At 36.5% G+C, this 19,026-nt stretch overlaps 1 protein-coding gene across 1 annotated transcript in view; it reads right to left on the bottom strand.

Moving 5' to 3' along the window:
• Trpm (transient receptor potential cation channel, subfamily M) overlaps nucleotides 1-19,026 on the bottom strand; it is a 410,993-nt gene that overhangs the window by 205,553 nt on the left and 186,414 nt on the right. The window contains 3 exon segments of the mRNA XM_090403483.1: nucleotides 2,936-3,070; nucleotides 5,054-5,154; nucleotides 13,322-13,394. Of these exon segments, the coding sequence (XP_090259609.1) occupies nucleotides 2,936-3,070; nucleotides 5,054-5,154; nucleotides 13,322-13,394 (309 nt within the window).

The following is a 19,026-nucleotide window of genomic DNA, read 5'->3' as shown; positions in this document are numbered from 1 at the left end:
GTTTAATATGTTTACATAAATTATTATTATTATTATCATTATTATTATTATTATTATTATTATTATTATTCAGGCCTCCATGGAGTCACAAGACTCATCATGAGAGTCCCAGACTGAAAAACACAAAGTCTATCATAACTACTCCATTCATGCTCTCACCACTCTATCAGGTAATGCATAAAAGAAACCACTCACAGTTTCCTTTCACCCACCTGCTTGCTCACAACTTCCTTTCGTAACTTCTAGGGATGGTTCCTTGTCCTTGCTCCCCCCCCTGCTGTAACTACCTCTTGACAATTTGAAAGTCTCAATCATATGACCTCTTCTTCTTCTATCTACTAAACTCTGCAGTCCACATTCTCTCAGCCTATTTTCATAACTAACATTGTACAGTCCTGATACCATATCTGTTATCCTGCTATGCACTCTTTTCACAGTTAATTCATCCCCTTCAAATCCTGGGGACCAAATTTGAGCACCACAGTCCAAGTGTGGTCTGATCAGAGCTTTATACAATGCAATGACAACTCTTTTATCTCTGTAGGTCAGCATTCTTCTCAGTAATGCACCAATCCTCTGGGTTACCTTCACCACCTGTGCAACATGTTCCCTGAAGTTTAGGCTTGTATCAATCATCACATCCTGATCTCTTGCCTTCCCCACTTCCACTAGTACAGTTCCACCAACAGCGTATGCAACTTCCCATCGATGTATCCCAAACTTGAAGACTACATTTAGCTGCATTAAACTGACATCTCCCCCCACCCCTCATTAATTTGCCCAGATCTCTTTCAGGGATACCACATCTGCACTATTACTAATAATCCATCCTAGTTTCACATCATCTGCAAACAACTGAATATCTCCCAGCAATCCACTAACAATGTCAATGATATAAAGGTTAAACAGAATTAGGCAGAAGGTTACTAGTAGGCAGAACCCTACTAGTAACCTTCTGCCTCCTTGATGCTGCCCTCCACATACACAACTCTCTAATATCTATCAGATAGCTAATCCCAAATCCAGTTCACTAACCTGACATCTAAATCCATGTGCTGCAACTTAAATATCAGCTTATCATGTGGTACCTTGTCAAAAATCTTTGTAAAATCCATAAAAACAGCAGAATATACCTTTCCCTTATCATCCACTCACATTGTCACTTTATTATAAAAGGCAATCATATTACTAAAACAAGAATGCCCCTTAAGAAATCTATGCTGACACTCAGATAACATTATCCTCATCTGCGCAACACTGTAAATGATTCCTCACTAATTTCTCCAAAATCTTAAAACTACTGATGAAATACAAACTGGTCTATAGGTTACTCTTTCAGTCTGCTACCATCCTTATGCAATAGCACTATCTTATCTTCCTTCCTTCCACTCTTTGGGTATCTTTCCCACGGCCAGACTTTCACCGAAAAGCCAGGTCAATGGAGTGGCAAAATCCACTCCAGTTTTATTGACATCCAGAGTAATTAGTATTTGAAACACACTCTTCTTTTTGCATTTCTAAACCTTGGACCTACCCTATCCCTCTAGTATTAAAATCTACTTCTGTATGATGAAATACTCCAAAAGCATTCATTGAACAACTCTGCTATGTCCTTTGCATCAGTCACTCTATTCTTATTTTTATCCAATGTTATTCTTCCACAATCATTTCTCTTCCTACTGGTCACACAGCGAAAAAATTCCTTAGGATTTTCTTTGGATCGCAGGATCTCATATTTCAGTTTTGCTTTCTTTACCATACTAGTCACTCTCCTGGCCTGAGTCTTATATTCTTCATGCATCTTCCCTCCACCCCTCTCCTTATATCTCTTCTATAAGCTTGTAATGATTCCCCTTTTCTTATTTGCTGGGCTAATTTGATTATCCATTTCCTGGTCACTATCATCCACATTACACTAGTAATGTGGATGATACATCTTATATACCCTTATATAAGATGATACATCTTATATAAGGGTATATAGTGATTTACATCTTATATACCCTTCCATCTCTATTCTTGTCAGGATGTTATCCTCATCCAACCATGCCTCATTTATTCAAACAATTCTTGGGTCATTGGATTCAACTAATGTAACCATTTCATTTGCCTTTTTAACACTTCTAGCATTCGATTAAAAACATAACAGCTCATTCCTGAATCGATGGCAAATTTCATTGATACCACTTGTTAGATGTGACTTCTCTATACTTAACTTGAGCCATTTGTTTTTCTCCTTATTCATCTTAGAAACCTTTTTCGAATCTAACTTTTTTTTTTAACCATCTTTTTTACCTGAAGTTCTTGTTTGATATTGTTTGTCATCCACTTTACATCAAATTGTGTTCCTTCTTCACTCACAGTATACAGCTTGCTATTACTGCTAATCGTAAATATTCCTTCACAAGTTCCCAAGCGTTGATGATATCTCACCCTTCCAATTCCTCCCTCCATGCAACTGCCCCAAGTTCATACATTCTTTCTCTTTGATACTCCTGCATGTCTATTCATCTTCAAAGTCAAAATCACATGGTCACTCTCACTAACTGGGAGGGGGGGGAGAAGAGATGCCATCTCAGTTATAGTCAGCTCTTCTAATGCTGTGAACAAATCTTAACCTCTTCAAACTTGTGTTCTGTCTACTACATGTTGCCTAAAACATTTTTCCTGAATAATTCCAGAAATTCCATTCCCTTATTGTTGCATTTTCCTATTTTGTGGAATGAAAAACTTAAGTATTCGGGGGAGGGGGGGGAACCAAGTCATCTCTGTATGAGCCCAGCTAACCCTTCAGTTGAAAAGCTCTTACAAATATTTTTCATGTCCTAGATGGGATTTGAACCAGTTGTTTCTAAGCAAAAGGCATTGTTAATGACTAAGCTATTTTATTTATTCAAATCCTATTGCAAATAACATATATTCAGTGTTGTCTTACCGTATTGTACAGTTCTTCTAGACGGGGAATAGTGAGGAACTTTTGCATGCTCACTCCATTTTCAATAAGTAGCTTCACAAAATCCACACTATCCATAATCAAGGCATCCATCATTGCTTGGTCTAAAGCACCAGGCTAATAAAGAAAAAATAATAATAAAAAATTTTAAAAAAGAAACTCATAAAGCTCCAATGGTTATCATAATGATTACTCATTATTGTTTTCTATCTTTTTAAAATACTACCTTTACATTACTACTATTTACTAAAATACTACTATCTTTTTAAAACTTTTTAAAATAATTTTCTTCTTAATGCACTATTCCCAATTAAAGCACTCCAACCAATTTAATGACATTAATTGATCAAAATGACTAGCAGTAAATTACATTTTGCTGATCTTTTTTTTTTTCACCTATAGCAGACTGCTCACTATAACAAACTACAGTATTCCTGTGGTCTGTGTGTTTGTTATAGTGAGAGTTGACTGTATTGTACTACTGTGATACATTATCTGTTACCTTAGCAAAGTAACTAGGCACTACTTCCACTATATCTCTAGCTGCACTAGTTGTTACATCACCAACTCCATCCACTAAAGGAATTCTCCTATAATCATTTCTTTTCCTACTGGCCACACAAAGAAAAACTCTGGATTTCCTTTTGTCGGTTCTGTTAACATCTCAGATTTTAAGTTCTTTGTCAGACCTGTGACTTTCCTCATTTGTATCTGATATTCTTCAGGCAGCTACCCACTACTTTCTGTTTTATACTTATTCCACAGCCACTTTTGATTCTGCAACTCTTACCTAATGATTGATTGATTGATTTCACACCCACATTATTTATTCTTTTACTATTACAATTAGTAACTGCTGACTACAAACTTTTTCTTTAAACTAGCTCCTAAGCACTATTAATTCCTTTTCCTCCAAGTACTTCTGGCTACAGTATTTCCACAGTATTCCAGAAGGCTGTCCTCTATTTCTGTCATAATATAATTTTTTCATTATCATGTGTTAGATTCTTAATTGTCTGCAAGTAACTTGGATCCCCAAAAATCAAATTAATACTCTTGTAGTCAGTTAATCTTATGTGCATAGTCTGTTTACTGCATGAATTCATTGCAAGAATTCTCTGCTTTGAAGGATGAAAAAACCCTAAGTTTCCAAGAGGAAAACCTTGTTCCTTCAAGTTCTTCATGTTCTACATGAGATTCAAACACAGGTCTTTTTAATTAAAGGACATCGTCTACATTACCTGAACATACAATCTGTTTCTATCTGAGAGTTCCACATGTCTACTCATCTCCTAAGTAAGGACCATGTGATCACTCTCCTTTACCAGAACAAAGCTGATAATGTGTTCATTATCACATTCTGGATGCTATCCTTGAAACTCTTATTCTCTTCATGTGCAGAAAGATATATGTAGTTGGTCAATGTGAGCTGTTTAAAAAGATATGTATTAGTAGTAAGGGAGGATTTTACTGTGTTTATTTAATTACCAGTACTGGATTTTAAGTTTGTGCTATTGAAATTGATGGATTTTTTTTGTATGATCGATGTTGTCTTTTGTTAGGATATTATTTTCTCTATTATATCCAATTGTACTGATCACATTCATCATTGCAACTGCCAGTTCTAACATACTGTTGTCCAGCCCACCATAATTTAAAGACTACGTTATTCATACACAGTTGGGGATTTCATATGTATGCATGTGGCATGTATGAATTTTGTAGTTTTAAAATATAGGCAGTGGGAAGCACTGGAAGACATAAAATTTAATTATTTTCCAACATTTCAATATTCTAATTATTCTAATTCAATAACTAACTTCATTAATGATTCATAAGAAGATGAAAGACATTAAACAGTAATCTATATGGTAGGTAACACACATATAGATAATAAACACACATATTTACACATTCAAATTGTATCCATAAAGTACTCATTCACAGAGTGATATGCCTAGTTCCCCGTCTTAAAATGAAGATGTACACAAACTAAAAGCACTCTTTATTTTAAGTATTTCATATTATATATAAAAGGCAAGGGAACTTGATTCTGCATTATCTTTAATAATTACAAAACAAACACTGACAAAAACTTACTGGCCACTCCTGTCCATATACAAATATTTCACTTCTAGCAATGTCAACTCTATTCCAAGTAAGTGCTAATCTCAGCTGATCAGGTGCCGGAAGATGATGACCTAAATAACAAAAATGGAATAGATTACATGTAATCAGATAATGTATCATGATGTCTCTAACACGTATCAGGATGCTTAGAGAAAAAGAAAATATGTTCTTAAGCAAAAAAAAAAGATTAACAGTAATTTGTCAAAAGAAGTCTAAATAACTGTGGCAATTCTGTAGAGTGCACATTTAATAAGTATTCTCAATGTAGACCCAGGGATCTCATGCCACTTCTACCTTAAATTAGTTACCAGTTCATCTGCATCATACTGTCTTAGTATAGTTTTGATTCATTGCTTTAAATTTTAGAGCACTATTAGTAGAACAGTAATTGATTAAGGTGTAGAATTAATTCGAAGTTGTTAATAAAACTGCTCATACAGTATGTAGTCAAAAGGACTCACTAAAAAACTTCAAGCCTAAAATCCTGATCTTTCCTCAAATCTGGACTTTTTTTTGTTCTGGTTGTTGTTGTATAACTTACCTAAACACCATAAGCCATTCTGAATACTTGCTGAGCAGTAGGCATCAGCAAATTGTGTATGGGGGTGAAGTATCCCAGAAGAGGAAAATTACTAATAGTAGTAAAGTCCCTACTACATATTGGACCTACTGGCTTGTTACAGAGCTATCTTTAGTCCTTCTAAGTCGTAGCAGTCCTGAGGATAAGGTAGCTAGTCCTATACCTCCTGGTATTTCTTATGGTTGTAGCTGTGTGTGTTCATGGAGCCAGTGTGGCTGTTGCAGAAGGAAAAACCCCAGATAAACCGGGGAGAAAAACCCTGCTGTCCACATCAAAGACCAGCTAACTAGGCTATGTCTGAGAAAGATCCATAAGCTCCTCACGTTGGCGACAGGAATCACTAGGCTAACTGCATGGAGAGTTACTAATAGTGTGAGGGAGATATTATTAATATATAAACAATAATGTCCTACAATGGCTGAAATAATATTTGGAAATAGTGATATAATCAAGATGAAATCAGGATGTGCAGTTGAATGGATAATGATAAGTTAAGGAGAGCCATGTGGAGCAAAACTGATGTGATGGTTCTTTAGAAGGATTTGAATAGAATCACTGTGTGTGGGGAAAGTAAGTTAGGCTATCAATTCAAATGAATAAAGTTTTGTAAGGCAAGGATGGGATGCTACTGTGTATTCAATTAATAAAAATATAATAGGTAAAAAATTATATTCTTCTTTTAATCCTATACACAAGCGTAAGAAACCAAAAGTTTGTGTATGAATTATCTTCATGACTAGATTACAGAGGCTGATGACTTCACATCAATTGCCTTAGTATCCAATAATACAATGCACACTCCTTTTCATTCTTTTGCAAGAACAAGAATATGATTTCTTGTCTATTATAATTTATGTGATAACCAAGACAAACAACTCAATATCTCTGATCATTGAGGATGTACTAAATGAGTTGGAAGTGGGAGGCCCATCAGGAGTGGGGGAAGGGTGATTATAGATGAGGACCTAAAATTTAAGGGCCACATTGCAAGAACTATAAGGCAAACCTAACAGATTACAGCCATGTTGAGGAGGACACTGACATATAAAAATAAAGAGATCACAACTCTACTGTATTGAAATTTGGTTATTATTTATGAGGAAATGAATGAATATCTGGAATATCCAGAGAAGAGCATCAGATGGTGTTAGGTCCCTGGAATGTTGAATGTGAAGATGGACAGTTAAAATGCCATATGAAAAATGGTAGACAGGAGGAGGAGAAGTGATATAATCAAGTTGGCGAGAGGTTTGTATAAGACTATTACAGAGGATATTTTTCATAAAGTGGAAAAATAAAGAGAAGAACAGATGAGTGGAAGCAAAGAAACGAGGAACTGTTTTTTTATTTTATTTTATTTATTTTTATTGAAGTGTGGTCATCAAGCAGAATGCACTGCCTGAGTGCAAAAACAACAAATCAATTTAAGGTATGGTTCTGACAGTATATCTGAAAGTAGTGATCTTTCATGAGGAGTGTTTGACCTCATTGAGATCTGGTTATAATAAACAATAAACTCAAACTGATTTCCTTTACCTCTACTGACTGAGCTGATGAAACTGGATATACAAAAATATACTATCCATAACATTAATGCCTAAATATCACGTGTATCTATAATAATTCTCAATAATACTAATTACTTTCTAACACTGATCATTTCTTTGCCAGAAAAATCTATTTTGTACACGTTTTTCTTTTAATAAATAAATACTTAAATACTGGCAGTTCCCAACTTATATAAGAGTTATTATTATTATTAACACCATACTGCCATGGAGTCAAAAGACTCATGGTGGGAGACAAACACTCTTACACACAAAAGTCCATTAAACCATTCTTTAGACTCATTTAATGTATCTACTTCATCACACTGTCAGGCAATGCATTCCCCTCACCAACTGCTTTCCATGCAAAGAACCAGCTCCTTATGACCCTGCTCAAATCCTCCAAATACAATTTCCAGGTTCTTGTTATACCCCCTTCTCCAATTCTACAAAACATTTCCTCCACATTAACCTGCAATAACTCTTTATCAACTTAAATGTCTCAATCACAACCCCTCTCTTCCTCCTATTTACAAGGCTTTGCATGCTACATTCCCTCAATCTGTCCTCATATCCCACATCCAAAAGACCAGTTACAACCTTTGTCAGTTTTATCTGGACCCTTTCCAACATATACTCATCACCATGAAAATCAGGGGGAAACAAATCTGTGCACAATAATCCATACTAGGCCTGATCAAGGCCACATATAATGGAATCAGAATCTTCTTATTTCTACAAATTAAGGTCCTCTGCATCACTGTCATAATCAGATGCATGTCTTCACAACTTGTGCAATGTGACCTCTGAACTTCAGATCCTTGTCCATCAATACTCTAAGGTCTCTTATCTCCTCAATTTCCTCCAAAAGTTCTCTGCCAAGTGTATATACTTAATTGTATTGTTGTTTACCAAATATCAGAACCTTACACTTTGCAACATTAAATTGAGAGGTCCATGCTGTTGCCCATGCATACAATCTATTCAAGTTCTCCTGTAAGGCCACAGCATCTGCTTGATTCCTCATCACTGTCCCCCAGTTTTGCATCATCTGCAAACAGTTGTATATCACCAGTTTAACCTATCCCAATATCATTAATATATAAATTAAATAACAATGGCTCCAAAACTGACCCTTGGAGTACATCACTAGTGACTTTCAAGGTGTCATATATTGCTCCAGTTGGTGAAAGTGACGAAGTGATCACTTGGATGGCAGCCAGCCATATCAGGATTTTTTTTAAGAAAGGGTTATATGTGGAACTATAGGGCAGGTGATTATGGGAAGCTCAGTAAGCAGCTTGCAGCGATGTCATGGAAAAATTGCATGGGAAGGAAATCAATGCTGCTTGGTCTCTACTCAGGAAGTATCTGGAAGAGGCAATGACTGAGTGTATTCCAAAGATCAGGAGATGAAATAAGACAGGTGTAAAATGGATGACTGAAGAGGTGAAGCATGCAATATGGAAAAAAGGCACTGTGGAGGTGGCACCAGATGAGTGGAGATAATCAGTTATATGAAGAGTACAAAGAGCAAGCAAGCAAGCAAGGTAGTAAAGGTAGCAAAAAGTGCAGTATGAGCAGAAGTTAGCAAACGATGCTAAAAAAAATCCTAGGGGAGTTTTTTCAGTATGTTGCCAGTAAAAGGACAAATGATTATCAGAAGATGATGTTGATCAGTGATAATGGGAGAATGATAAACACTGAGGAGGATATAGTAGAGGTTCAATGAACAGTTCATTAAAGTATTCCATCCCTGAAATACATAATGCAGAACCTGAGAGCAGTGGAAGTAGGGGAAGAACCAATGATGGTGATTGATCAGGAAGTATAATAAGGAATTGAGTAAACTTGATGCCAACAAGGGAATGGGACTTGATGGTTATATCACCATGTGTCTTCAGGGAATGTTCCAGGGAATTAATAACAGCTTTATACTTACATTTTTAACAAGTCTTAGATTAGCCCAGGTTCCAAAGGAATGGAAAGATGGCAAAATTGTTCCACTTCATAAAAGGAGGGGGGTGATATGACTAAGGCTTTGGATTATATGCCAATCTTCTTGTCTGGAGTTGTGGTCAAGGTATTGAAGAAGCTAGCAACTCAGATTCAGAACTGGGATGACAGCAGTAGAATTCTCTTTAATGGACAGCATGGATTTCCTAAAGGAAGATCGTGTTTTAGCAATCTGCTTACTTATTATGACAAGGTGACAAATACGTTGGACAAGAGGGATGTATATACAGTAGAATATTTAAATTTTGCAAAGGTTTTCGATAGGTTACCACATGACAAACTAGTAGTTAATTAGAATGGGGAGGGGGGGGGTTGGATAGCAGATTAGTGTGCTGGAAGATTGGTTGTCTGACAGGTATCAGCAGGTTGTACATGGGAGAGTGATATCCCAGAAGATGAGTCACTAGTGGAGTGTTCCCAGGGGCTGTTTTGGGACCACTGTTGTTTATTTTGCATGTAAATGACACTGGAAGGGTCTTAAATGGTGATTATTATTATTAATTATTATTATTCGGGCCTCCATGGAGTCAAAAGACTCATCGTGGGAGGTCCTTCCCAAGAAACAAAGTCTATCAAGACTCATCGAGGGGAGGTTCCCCATAACAAACACAAAGTCTATCATACCACTTCTTAAATTCATTGACCGTTCTTGCTCTCACCACTCCATCAGGCAATGCATTCCATGGTTCGATCGCCCTCCATGCAAATAAACTACTCCTCACCTTCTTGCTCACAGTTTCCTTTCGTAACTTCCAGGGATGGCCTCTTGTCATCACTCCTTCCCGCTGTTCAACCAAGCGAAAGAACTCCCCAGTGTCAGCCCAGTAACCACCTCTCAACAGTTTAAAAGTCTCAATCATATCACCTCTCCTTCTTCTATCCACCAAACTCTGCAGTCCATATTCTCTCAGCCGATCCTCGTAACTATCATTGTACAGTCCTGAAACCATCTTTGTTATCTGCCTTTGTACTCTTCCCACAGTTAATTTATCACCTTCAAATCCTGGGGACCAAATCTGAGAACAATAGTCCAAGTGTGGTATGATCAGGGTCTTATACAACGGAATGATAACTCTTTTATCTCTGCAGGTCAGTGTCCTTCTCATTATTGCAACAATCCTATGTGTTACCTTCAGCACCTTTGCAATATGTTCCCTGAATTTCAGGTTTCTATCAATCATCAACCCCAGATCTCTTGTCTCCCCTACTTCCTCCAGTATAACTCCTCCCATAGAGTATGCAGTGTCCCATCGATGTTACCCAAACCTCAAGACCTTACATTTTGCTGCATTAAACTGATACTCCCATTCATTTGCCCAACTATCTAGCTTATTCAAATCCTCTTGCAGGGCTGCCGCATCTGCACTATTACTAATAATCCTTCCTAGCTTTGCATCATCCGCAAACAACTGAATATCCCCTTGCAATTCACTGACAATGTCATTGATATAAAGGTTAAATAATATAGGTCCCAGTACTGAGCCCTGTGGGACCCCACTTGTAACCTTCTAACTCCTTGACACTGCCGCACCATACACAACTCTCTGATACCTAATGGACAGCCAATCCTGAATCCAGTTGACCAATCTGACATCCAGACTCATGTGCTGCAACTAAATATCAGCTTATCATGTGCCACCCTGCCAAATACCTTTGCTAAGTCTAAGAAAATGGCAGTATATGCCTTTCCCTCATCTAATGCTCTTGTAACTTTATCATAAAAGGCTAACATATTGCTAAAACAAGAGTGCCCCTTCACAAATCCATGTTGACTCTCACAGATAACATTACCTTCATCTGCCCAATTCTGTATATGGTCCTTCACTACTTTCTCCAAGATCTTGGTAACTATTGATGACACAAACTGACCTATAATTAGACACTTCCAGTCTGCTACCGGCCTTATACAATGGCACTATCTTACCTTCCTTCCATTCCATGGGCACCTTTCCCACAGCCAGACTTTCATTGAAAAGCCAGGTCAAAGGAACTGTCAGTTCCCTAGCACATTCTCTCAAAACTCGTGGTGAAATACCATCCGGTCCCACAGCTTTACTGACATCCAGAGTACTCAGTATTTGAAACACACTCTCCTCCTGTACCTCTAAACCTCGAACCTGCCCAATCCCTCTAGTATTAAAACTGACTCCTCCAGGATGAAATACTCCAATAAAGTGTTCATTGAACAATTCCACTATGTCCTCTGCATCAATCACTCTATTCCCATTTTTATCCCACAATACCATTTTTCAACAGTCATTTCTCCTCCTACTGGCCACATATCTAAAAAATTCCCTAGGATTTTCTTTGGATCTTAGGGCCAATCTCCTCTCATATTCCAGTTTCATCTTCCTTACCATACTAGTCACTCTTCTGGCCTGTGTCTTATACTCTTCATGCATCTTCTCTTCACCTGTCTCCTTATATCTCTTCCATAGCCTCTTTTTTGCATGCAATTTCTGTTTAATATTTTGTCATCCACTTTACTCCAAATTGTGTTCTCTTGTTCACTCGTGGTCTACAACTTACCATTGCTGCTAACAAATATTCCTTCACAATTTCCCAAACACTAATGATATCCCGGCCTTCCAATTCCTCCCTCCATGAAACTTCCCGAAGTTGACGTCTAAGACTATTATAATCATCTGCATTATAATTCCACATATGTCCAAGTCTCTTTGATACTCCTACATGTCTATTAATTTTCCAAGTGAAAACCATATGGTCACTTTCTCCAACAGGTGGGAGAGATGTCATCTCAGTTATTATCAACTCTTCTGATGCTATAACCAAATCCAAAACTCTTGAACCTCTTGTTCCCTCTATTACATGTTGCGTAAGACATTTGTCCCTCAAAAATTCTAGAAATTCCATTCCCTTATTGCTACATGCATCTTCCTCTCCCCAATTTATACTACTGTAGTTAAAATCACCCATAACAATCATTCTTCTTGCACTTGCCAAACTCAACTGTCTAAACATTTCCTGGTCGCCACCCTCTGTGCTCCTGGGATCTGTAGCAACACCCGACTAAATATCCTGACTTTCCCACCTCTTGCTTTCAAAATCATTAGTGCCACTGCCTTCCAAAGTCTCCAGTTGTTTGAGGATGATTCAAAGCTGGAGAGCATTATGAGAAGCAGAGATGTTGTAGCTTTGTAAGAGGATCTAAATAGACTGTCTGAATGGGCGAGTGTAAAGTGTAAGGTTTTAAAATTTAAGAAGCAAAGATGGGATGAAGAGTATAGGATTGGTGGTAATATTTTAGAGGTGGAGGAGTTGAAAGATCTTGGGGTGTTGGTGGATAGGAACTTCAAATATCATGGATATTTTGTTAAAATTATGAGGATAACATAGCAAATTATGGGAATGATGCAGAGAACATCGAGGTCTAGAAGCAAGGATATTTTGTTCCCATTGTACAAGGCTTTGATCAGGTTGCATGTGGATTATTGTATGCACAGATTTGGTCACCAGGTTTTCAAAAGAAAAATGAGATGTTCGAGAGGGTTCAAGATGATTGACTAAGTTGGTTTCTGGGCTCTGGAACGTGGAATATGAGGATAGATTGAGAGAATGCAAATTATAGAGCCCAATGAATAGAAAGAAGGGAGGCAAGACATGATCAAGACGTATAAGTTGGTAAGGGGTAATTATGAGATTAACATGGATAAGATTTTTCATAGAATATCTGGAGACAAGGGAGAATGAGAGGCCATCCCTGGAAGCTGTATAAGGTGGATAGATATGAGCAAGGGGGTGAGGAGCAGATTTTGTTTTACATGGAGAGTGGTAGGTGATTGGAATGCAATGCCTGAGAGTGTGGTGAGTGCAGGGACAGTGAATGCATTTAAGTTGAGGTATGATGAGCTGTGCATGTGAGAAGAGGACCTCCCATGATGAGTCTCTTGATTCCATGGAGGTCTGTTGATGATGATAATAATAATAATATAATATAATAGAACACTATATATCTAATAATAAGCAATAATACCTAACAGGATCAGGTACCCAACCCTAATCCTACTAAACAGACTTACATACAGAAAAATGAATAAGCAATTTAATGAACACCACTTAACTATTATCACATACCTTTTAACAATGCCGTCAAAACAGCTTGATCTAATTCCTGACAGGGTCCTTCACCCATTCGGAATACTGTAATCTGCAAAGGAGCAAACTTCAATATTGTTACTAATTATTATTAGTATTAACATCATCATCAAATCTCTGTGTGACTTTCCCAGATCTGGAAAAGTTCACTCAAACTATTACTATCCTTCATACTCTGATTTAAAATTTTTCATTCTCTATCTTTCTTCTCTCACTCCCACACCTCTACTTATTCTCATAATTTGTAAGTAGTGTGGCAAGTGAATGGAATATTCACTCACCATACTTCATGCAAATATCCATTCATCAGAGCCATCATACTGCATAATATTTTTAAAATTTCAATAAATTGCTTAATTTGAATTTTTTTAAATTAATTAAAATAATTCAAATTAAAAATACAACGAGGGGAAAAAAGCCAATATTACATACAGCAATAATCTCTAGCCATTAGCTATAAAATGAAGATGTCAATAAAACAAATAGCCCGGCACTATGTTTGAGCATCTTAAGTATATGAAACTGTTAGGCTGGTGTGGCTTTCTATAAAGAGAAAGAGATGAACTATTTGCAAGATGTGTGACTAATGTGTTTAGGAAGGGCAGACAGTTATTTGATTCTTTTTTTGCAGTAAAGTAATTTTAGAAAGATCACTGTATCAATGCTATAAAAATTTATTTAAAGCTGTGCCAAGGTGTTTATTTTTTAAGTATTTCGTACAAAAATTAGCTAAGTGTTGAGAACAAATTTCAGTCAAATCTAGTTGTTTGTATATTTTTGTATCTATGATGGGATTTTTAAAGCTCTTCATAATTTTGATAGGTCTGCCATTTTTTTTTTATAAACAACAAACAGGGAGTTGCTACAAAGTGGAAAGAGTGATTTATGCTAACATAGAACAGCTGGCTACATTTTTTTTTATGTGAATCCCATTTGCAAAAGGGTTTAAACCTAAACTACACAAGTACCAAGAATGAGCCAAGGGTACATGATCTGGGAACCCCACTCTAGAGATTAAACATGCAACTTTTTCAAATCACTTCAAGGAGGTGGCAGTCTCACAGCAGCAATGTAACCTCTAAGTGTTTGTCAACCACCACTTCATATCTCTCATCTCGTCTATTTCCTCCACAATTTCCCCATTAATTGTATACTCTACATTTCATCCTTGCCTACCAAGATGTTATGCTTTGCAACACTAAACTGGTAGCTCCATTTATTTGTCCTCTCACATAGTCCATTCAGATCCTCCTGTAAGACAACATCATCTGAAAACAGTTGTCTCCAGCAGAATCCAATCCAATACTGATTTCATTATAATTAAAGTTATTTTACTCCAAACAGTATTTGCTTCCTCAAATCCATTTATAATAAATGTTGATCATTGTTTCAATCACTTTTAAAAAAAGAATTCAGTATTTTAAAATGAAGTCTCCACTCACAATATAAATAAATTTCCTTGTTTCAACCTGACATGGAGAGTAGAATTCTTTATTTTCAAAAAAAAAAACATGCAATTAGTTTTTTTCAGCACTTATAACATAAAAATGCTTTTCTGTGGTCAAAAAGCATACTCCATTCAAAAAATAAATAAATAAATAAATAAATAAAAGTATATTTTGATGATATCAAATGGGTTAATCAACCTAACAGGCTTTGTACTTCAGAAATCAAAAATGTTATCTGAATGAAAATATCAGAATACCATAACTTTTCGACCCAATGCAAGGGCCTCTAAGTTATGTATATGCTACACCATAATTTAACACATTCATGCTGGCACAGACCGATTGCCTCATGATTTCTGTTTATGAATTGCATGGGCACATCACAGAAAGTTGTGTATGTATGTCCAAACCATTGAACCCAGCTATATGAAGATGAAAAAATCAACTGGTTTCAAGAAATAAAATTAACTAATAATTAAAGGATACATTTTAGGGTACATTTAGATGGTTTATTAAATTAGCAAAGGATAGACTGAATTGCTTGCAAACCAATTACCTAGACTTATGTGTGCATAAGTGGAGAATGTAAAGCAAAAAAAAGAAAATAAAAAACTGCACGCGCACGTACACACACACACACACACAAATAGAAAGAGAGAGAGAGAGAGTTGATTAATTACATGTGATCCATGTAATTAACATGCACAAATTTATGACTTTTATTCTCATCAGATCCTCCATAGACTTCCACAGAGGCCCAAACATTGATCACAGGAAATCCAACTGTCGCCACATTCCACTAGTCAAATAACCACACAAAAATCCTACTCCCCATCCCTGCTTATGTCCTTATTATATAGCCTTCTAAGGATGGCTTCTTGTTCTACACCTGTCTCTCCCTCCCTCATTCCATGAAAAATCTCTTCCACATTAATACAGTAACAACCCATTACTAATTTATCTGTTTCAATCAGATTTTCCGCTAGTTACCGAGCAGAAAATCCTGGGAAGCTCTGATTACCTTGATTACCTTGATGGACCGTGTTTCACTCAGGATTTCTCCATGAGTGCAAGTCACAAAGATGCCTCCAACGATCTCGATCTTGAGCCACTCTCTTCCATGTTATACCCATAGATTTCAACTAGTGGATCTTCCCATCTTGTAGGTGGTCTTCCTGGTTTTCTCTTTATTCTTGGTTGCCAGTTGAGAGTATTCTATATGTCCATCTGTTATCCCTGAGTCTGGTTATGTGACCAGCCCATCTCATCTTGCTTTTATATACTGTAGTTACCACATCTTTTATGCCTGATCTCTTTCTTAGTTCTGTGTTTCTAACATGTTCCATTCTGCTGATGTTACAAATCCTGTGTTCTATTGCACGTTGAGTTATTCTGAGAGTCTCTTCTTCTTTTCTTGTCATGTTTCCATGTTTCTGATCCATATGTGAGTGATGGTAGAATATCACTATTAAATAGTTTTGCCTTTGGAGAGATGTCAAGATTTGGATCAGTAAGTGTTTCTTTTAGTCTGTTGAATGATAGCCATGCAGCTTTCTTTCTTTTTGCTAGTTCTTCAGATAAACCGTTATTCATTTTTATTGTTTGTCCTAAGTACTTGTATGAGTCAACTTGTTCTATAGGGATGTTATCAATACATAGGTGACTGTCACTTGTGTAGATGTTTTTGATCCATTTTGTTTTTTCTAGATTCATTTCTAAGCCTATCTTACTGCTGTTTGTATATACTTTTTCACCCATTTCTTCTAGGTCTTTTGGGTTGTGGGATATCAGTACTAGATCATCGGCAAACACAAGAATTTGTAGCTTTTCACCATCTATGCTTATTCCTCCATTTAGGTCTATTTTTTTCAGAATGTATTCTAAAGTGCTGGTATATAGATTTGGGGAGATCACATCGCCTTGGTGGACCCCTCTCTTTATAACTATATTTATAGGTTGATCAAACAGGGTTATTTGTGTGGTCTGATTTTTGTTAATTTCTTTTATCATGTGGATATAAGTAGGATCCACATTTATTTCCAGTAAGGCATTGATGACTGCATTGTGTTCTATGGTATCAAATGCTTTTTTAGAATCAATAAAGAGGAAACATAGAGGAATTCGGTATTCTCTGCATTTTTCTGTTAGTTGTGAAATGACCTGGATATGATCTATTGTGGAGAAGCCTCTTCTGAATCCTGCCTACTCTCTGCTGGAGTTGTCTTTTAGCGTTTTGGATTCTGTTCAGTATTACTTTCATGATCTTATATATGTGAGAGAGTAGACAGATTGGATGATAGTTTTTTATGTCTTCCTTGTTCCCTTTTTTGAATAGAAGTATGGTTTTTGAGGTTTTACATTCCTCTGGAATCTTTCTTTCTTTGAAGTACCATGTGAATCCGGCAGCCAAGGCTTTGAAAATAATTGGTCCACCTTGTTGGATTTCTTCAGCCTTAACATGATCAAGTCCTGAGGCTTTTCCTTGACTCATTTTCTTAAGGGCATGTTCTATTTCTTCTGGAAGTACATCTGGTATATTGCTTGGTTTTGGAATGACAGGTTCTGAAACTTGGCACTTAGTTGCATAGAGATCATTATAAAAATTCTGCACAATTTCTTCTATCCTTTTTCTATTAGTATATTTTTCTCCATTTTGATCCTGTAAAGCAGATGGAATTGACTGTTTAAAATTTAAGTCTTTCTCTATTTTTTTTTCAATTCTTCAATTAAAACAGATGCATTTTGCACTAGAGATACCAGGATAAGTAAAGAATCAGGGAAATTGGATTCATGATCAACAGAAAACTGAAGAATGGAATAATAAAATTTGACAGTACATCATTGGATAACAAGTATTTCTCCATATCCCTTAAAATATACACACTCTCAAGGTCATTCAAGTCTACAAACCAATAGTAAGTCATACTGATAAAGAAATTGAAACCTTCTATCTTGATGCATCACAACTTTACCACAAAATAAAACATCCCTTGAACGCCAGAAATGGCACACAAGAGTCACATGAAAGCTTAATGGAAAATTTTGGATGTGGCACAAGAGATGATAGAGGAATAAGACTAACAGAATTTGAAGAAAAAGAAAGCTTCTATATAATGAAACTTTTTTCATGATAAAAAAACACAAAGTAGAACATGGAGAAGTCCAAATGGTAGAATTACTGGAAGTGATTTATCCTCTGTAACAGGAAAAAAAACAAAACATTTCAGAACTGTTCTATTATCAGCACACCTTCAACACTGGAAGCGATCATCATATGTGCACTGTATAGATCATCATACAGTAAGATTCAAATTAACTGCCCAAAAGAAAGAAAGAAAGATGTTTTGAGGTAACATAAATTTACACATTTTGTGTGACATACATGCACTCAAACTCAATATTAAAAAAGAAATATTCCAGAATGAATTATTTCTTTGTTAATGTTGAGTTTGAGTGTATATATGTCACACAAATGTGTAAATTTATGTTACCACAAAACATCTTTCTTTCTTTAAAAATCTTAATATTATGATTATTATTACATGACACCTCCAGGAGTCCAAAGATTCATCGAGGGAGGACACCTACTCCACAACTCTGTCTCTACCACTCAAATCCAACTACAACGAACTGCAACTACTTTCATCATCTACACCAACGCCATATACTTCCTACCACCACCACTAGTATTTTCACAGACAATCACAAGCATCCATGCCTATGGTGGGATTTGAACCTATGTTAGAGGCGAACTGAGGAGAAGGAGGGGGGCATTGATAGCTAATGTGTCTATACATAGATTGTGCAAAAGGAATGATGTAGAATTTGTGGATCTGTGGTCTCTGTTTGATGGAAAGGATTTGTACAATACAGATGGACTGCATCTGAATGATTTTGGTGTTAGATGTCTGGAGAGAGCTATGTTCATCGAGCATGTAGACATGCAAATTCAGGGAAACCTAAGCAATTATGGTGGAAGCAAGTGAGTTTGTGTGAAGGAGCAACCATGAAGTGAGTGAGTGTGAGAATGACCAAGTGTGGAATTAAGTCTTTCAAGTAAAATTATTGAATAGGTTATTCAATTCAGAAAGTAAAGGTGGGTGAGAGAATAAAGAGGTGTTGCTGTTTCTATACATTAATGCCAGAAGTATCAGGAACAAGAGGGACAGGTTTTTGGCATTGATTAGTGCAACCTCACCAAAACTTATAGGCATTAGTGAGACTTGGCTAAAAGCA

The sequence above is a fragment of the Typopeltis vanoorti genome, chromosome 14 (assembly GCF_054136105.1).
Source record: "Typopeltis vanoorti isolate ZY-2024b chromosome 14, IOZ_Tvanoo_1.0, whole genome shotgun sequence".
Taxonomy (NCBI): domain Eukaryota; kingdom Metazoa; phylum Arthropoda; class Arachnida; order Uropygi; family Thelyphonidae; genus Typopeltis; species Typopeltis vanoorti.
This window is presented reverse-complemented; position numbering and strand designations above follow the sequence as displayed.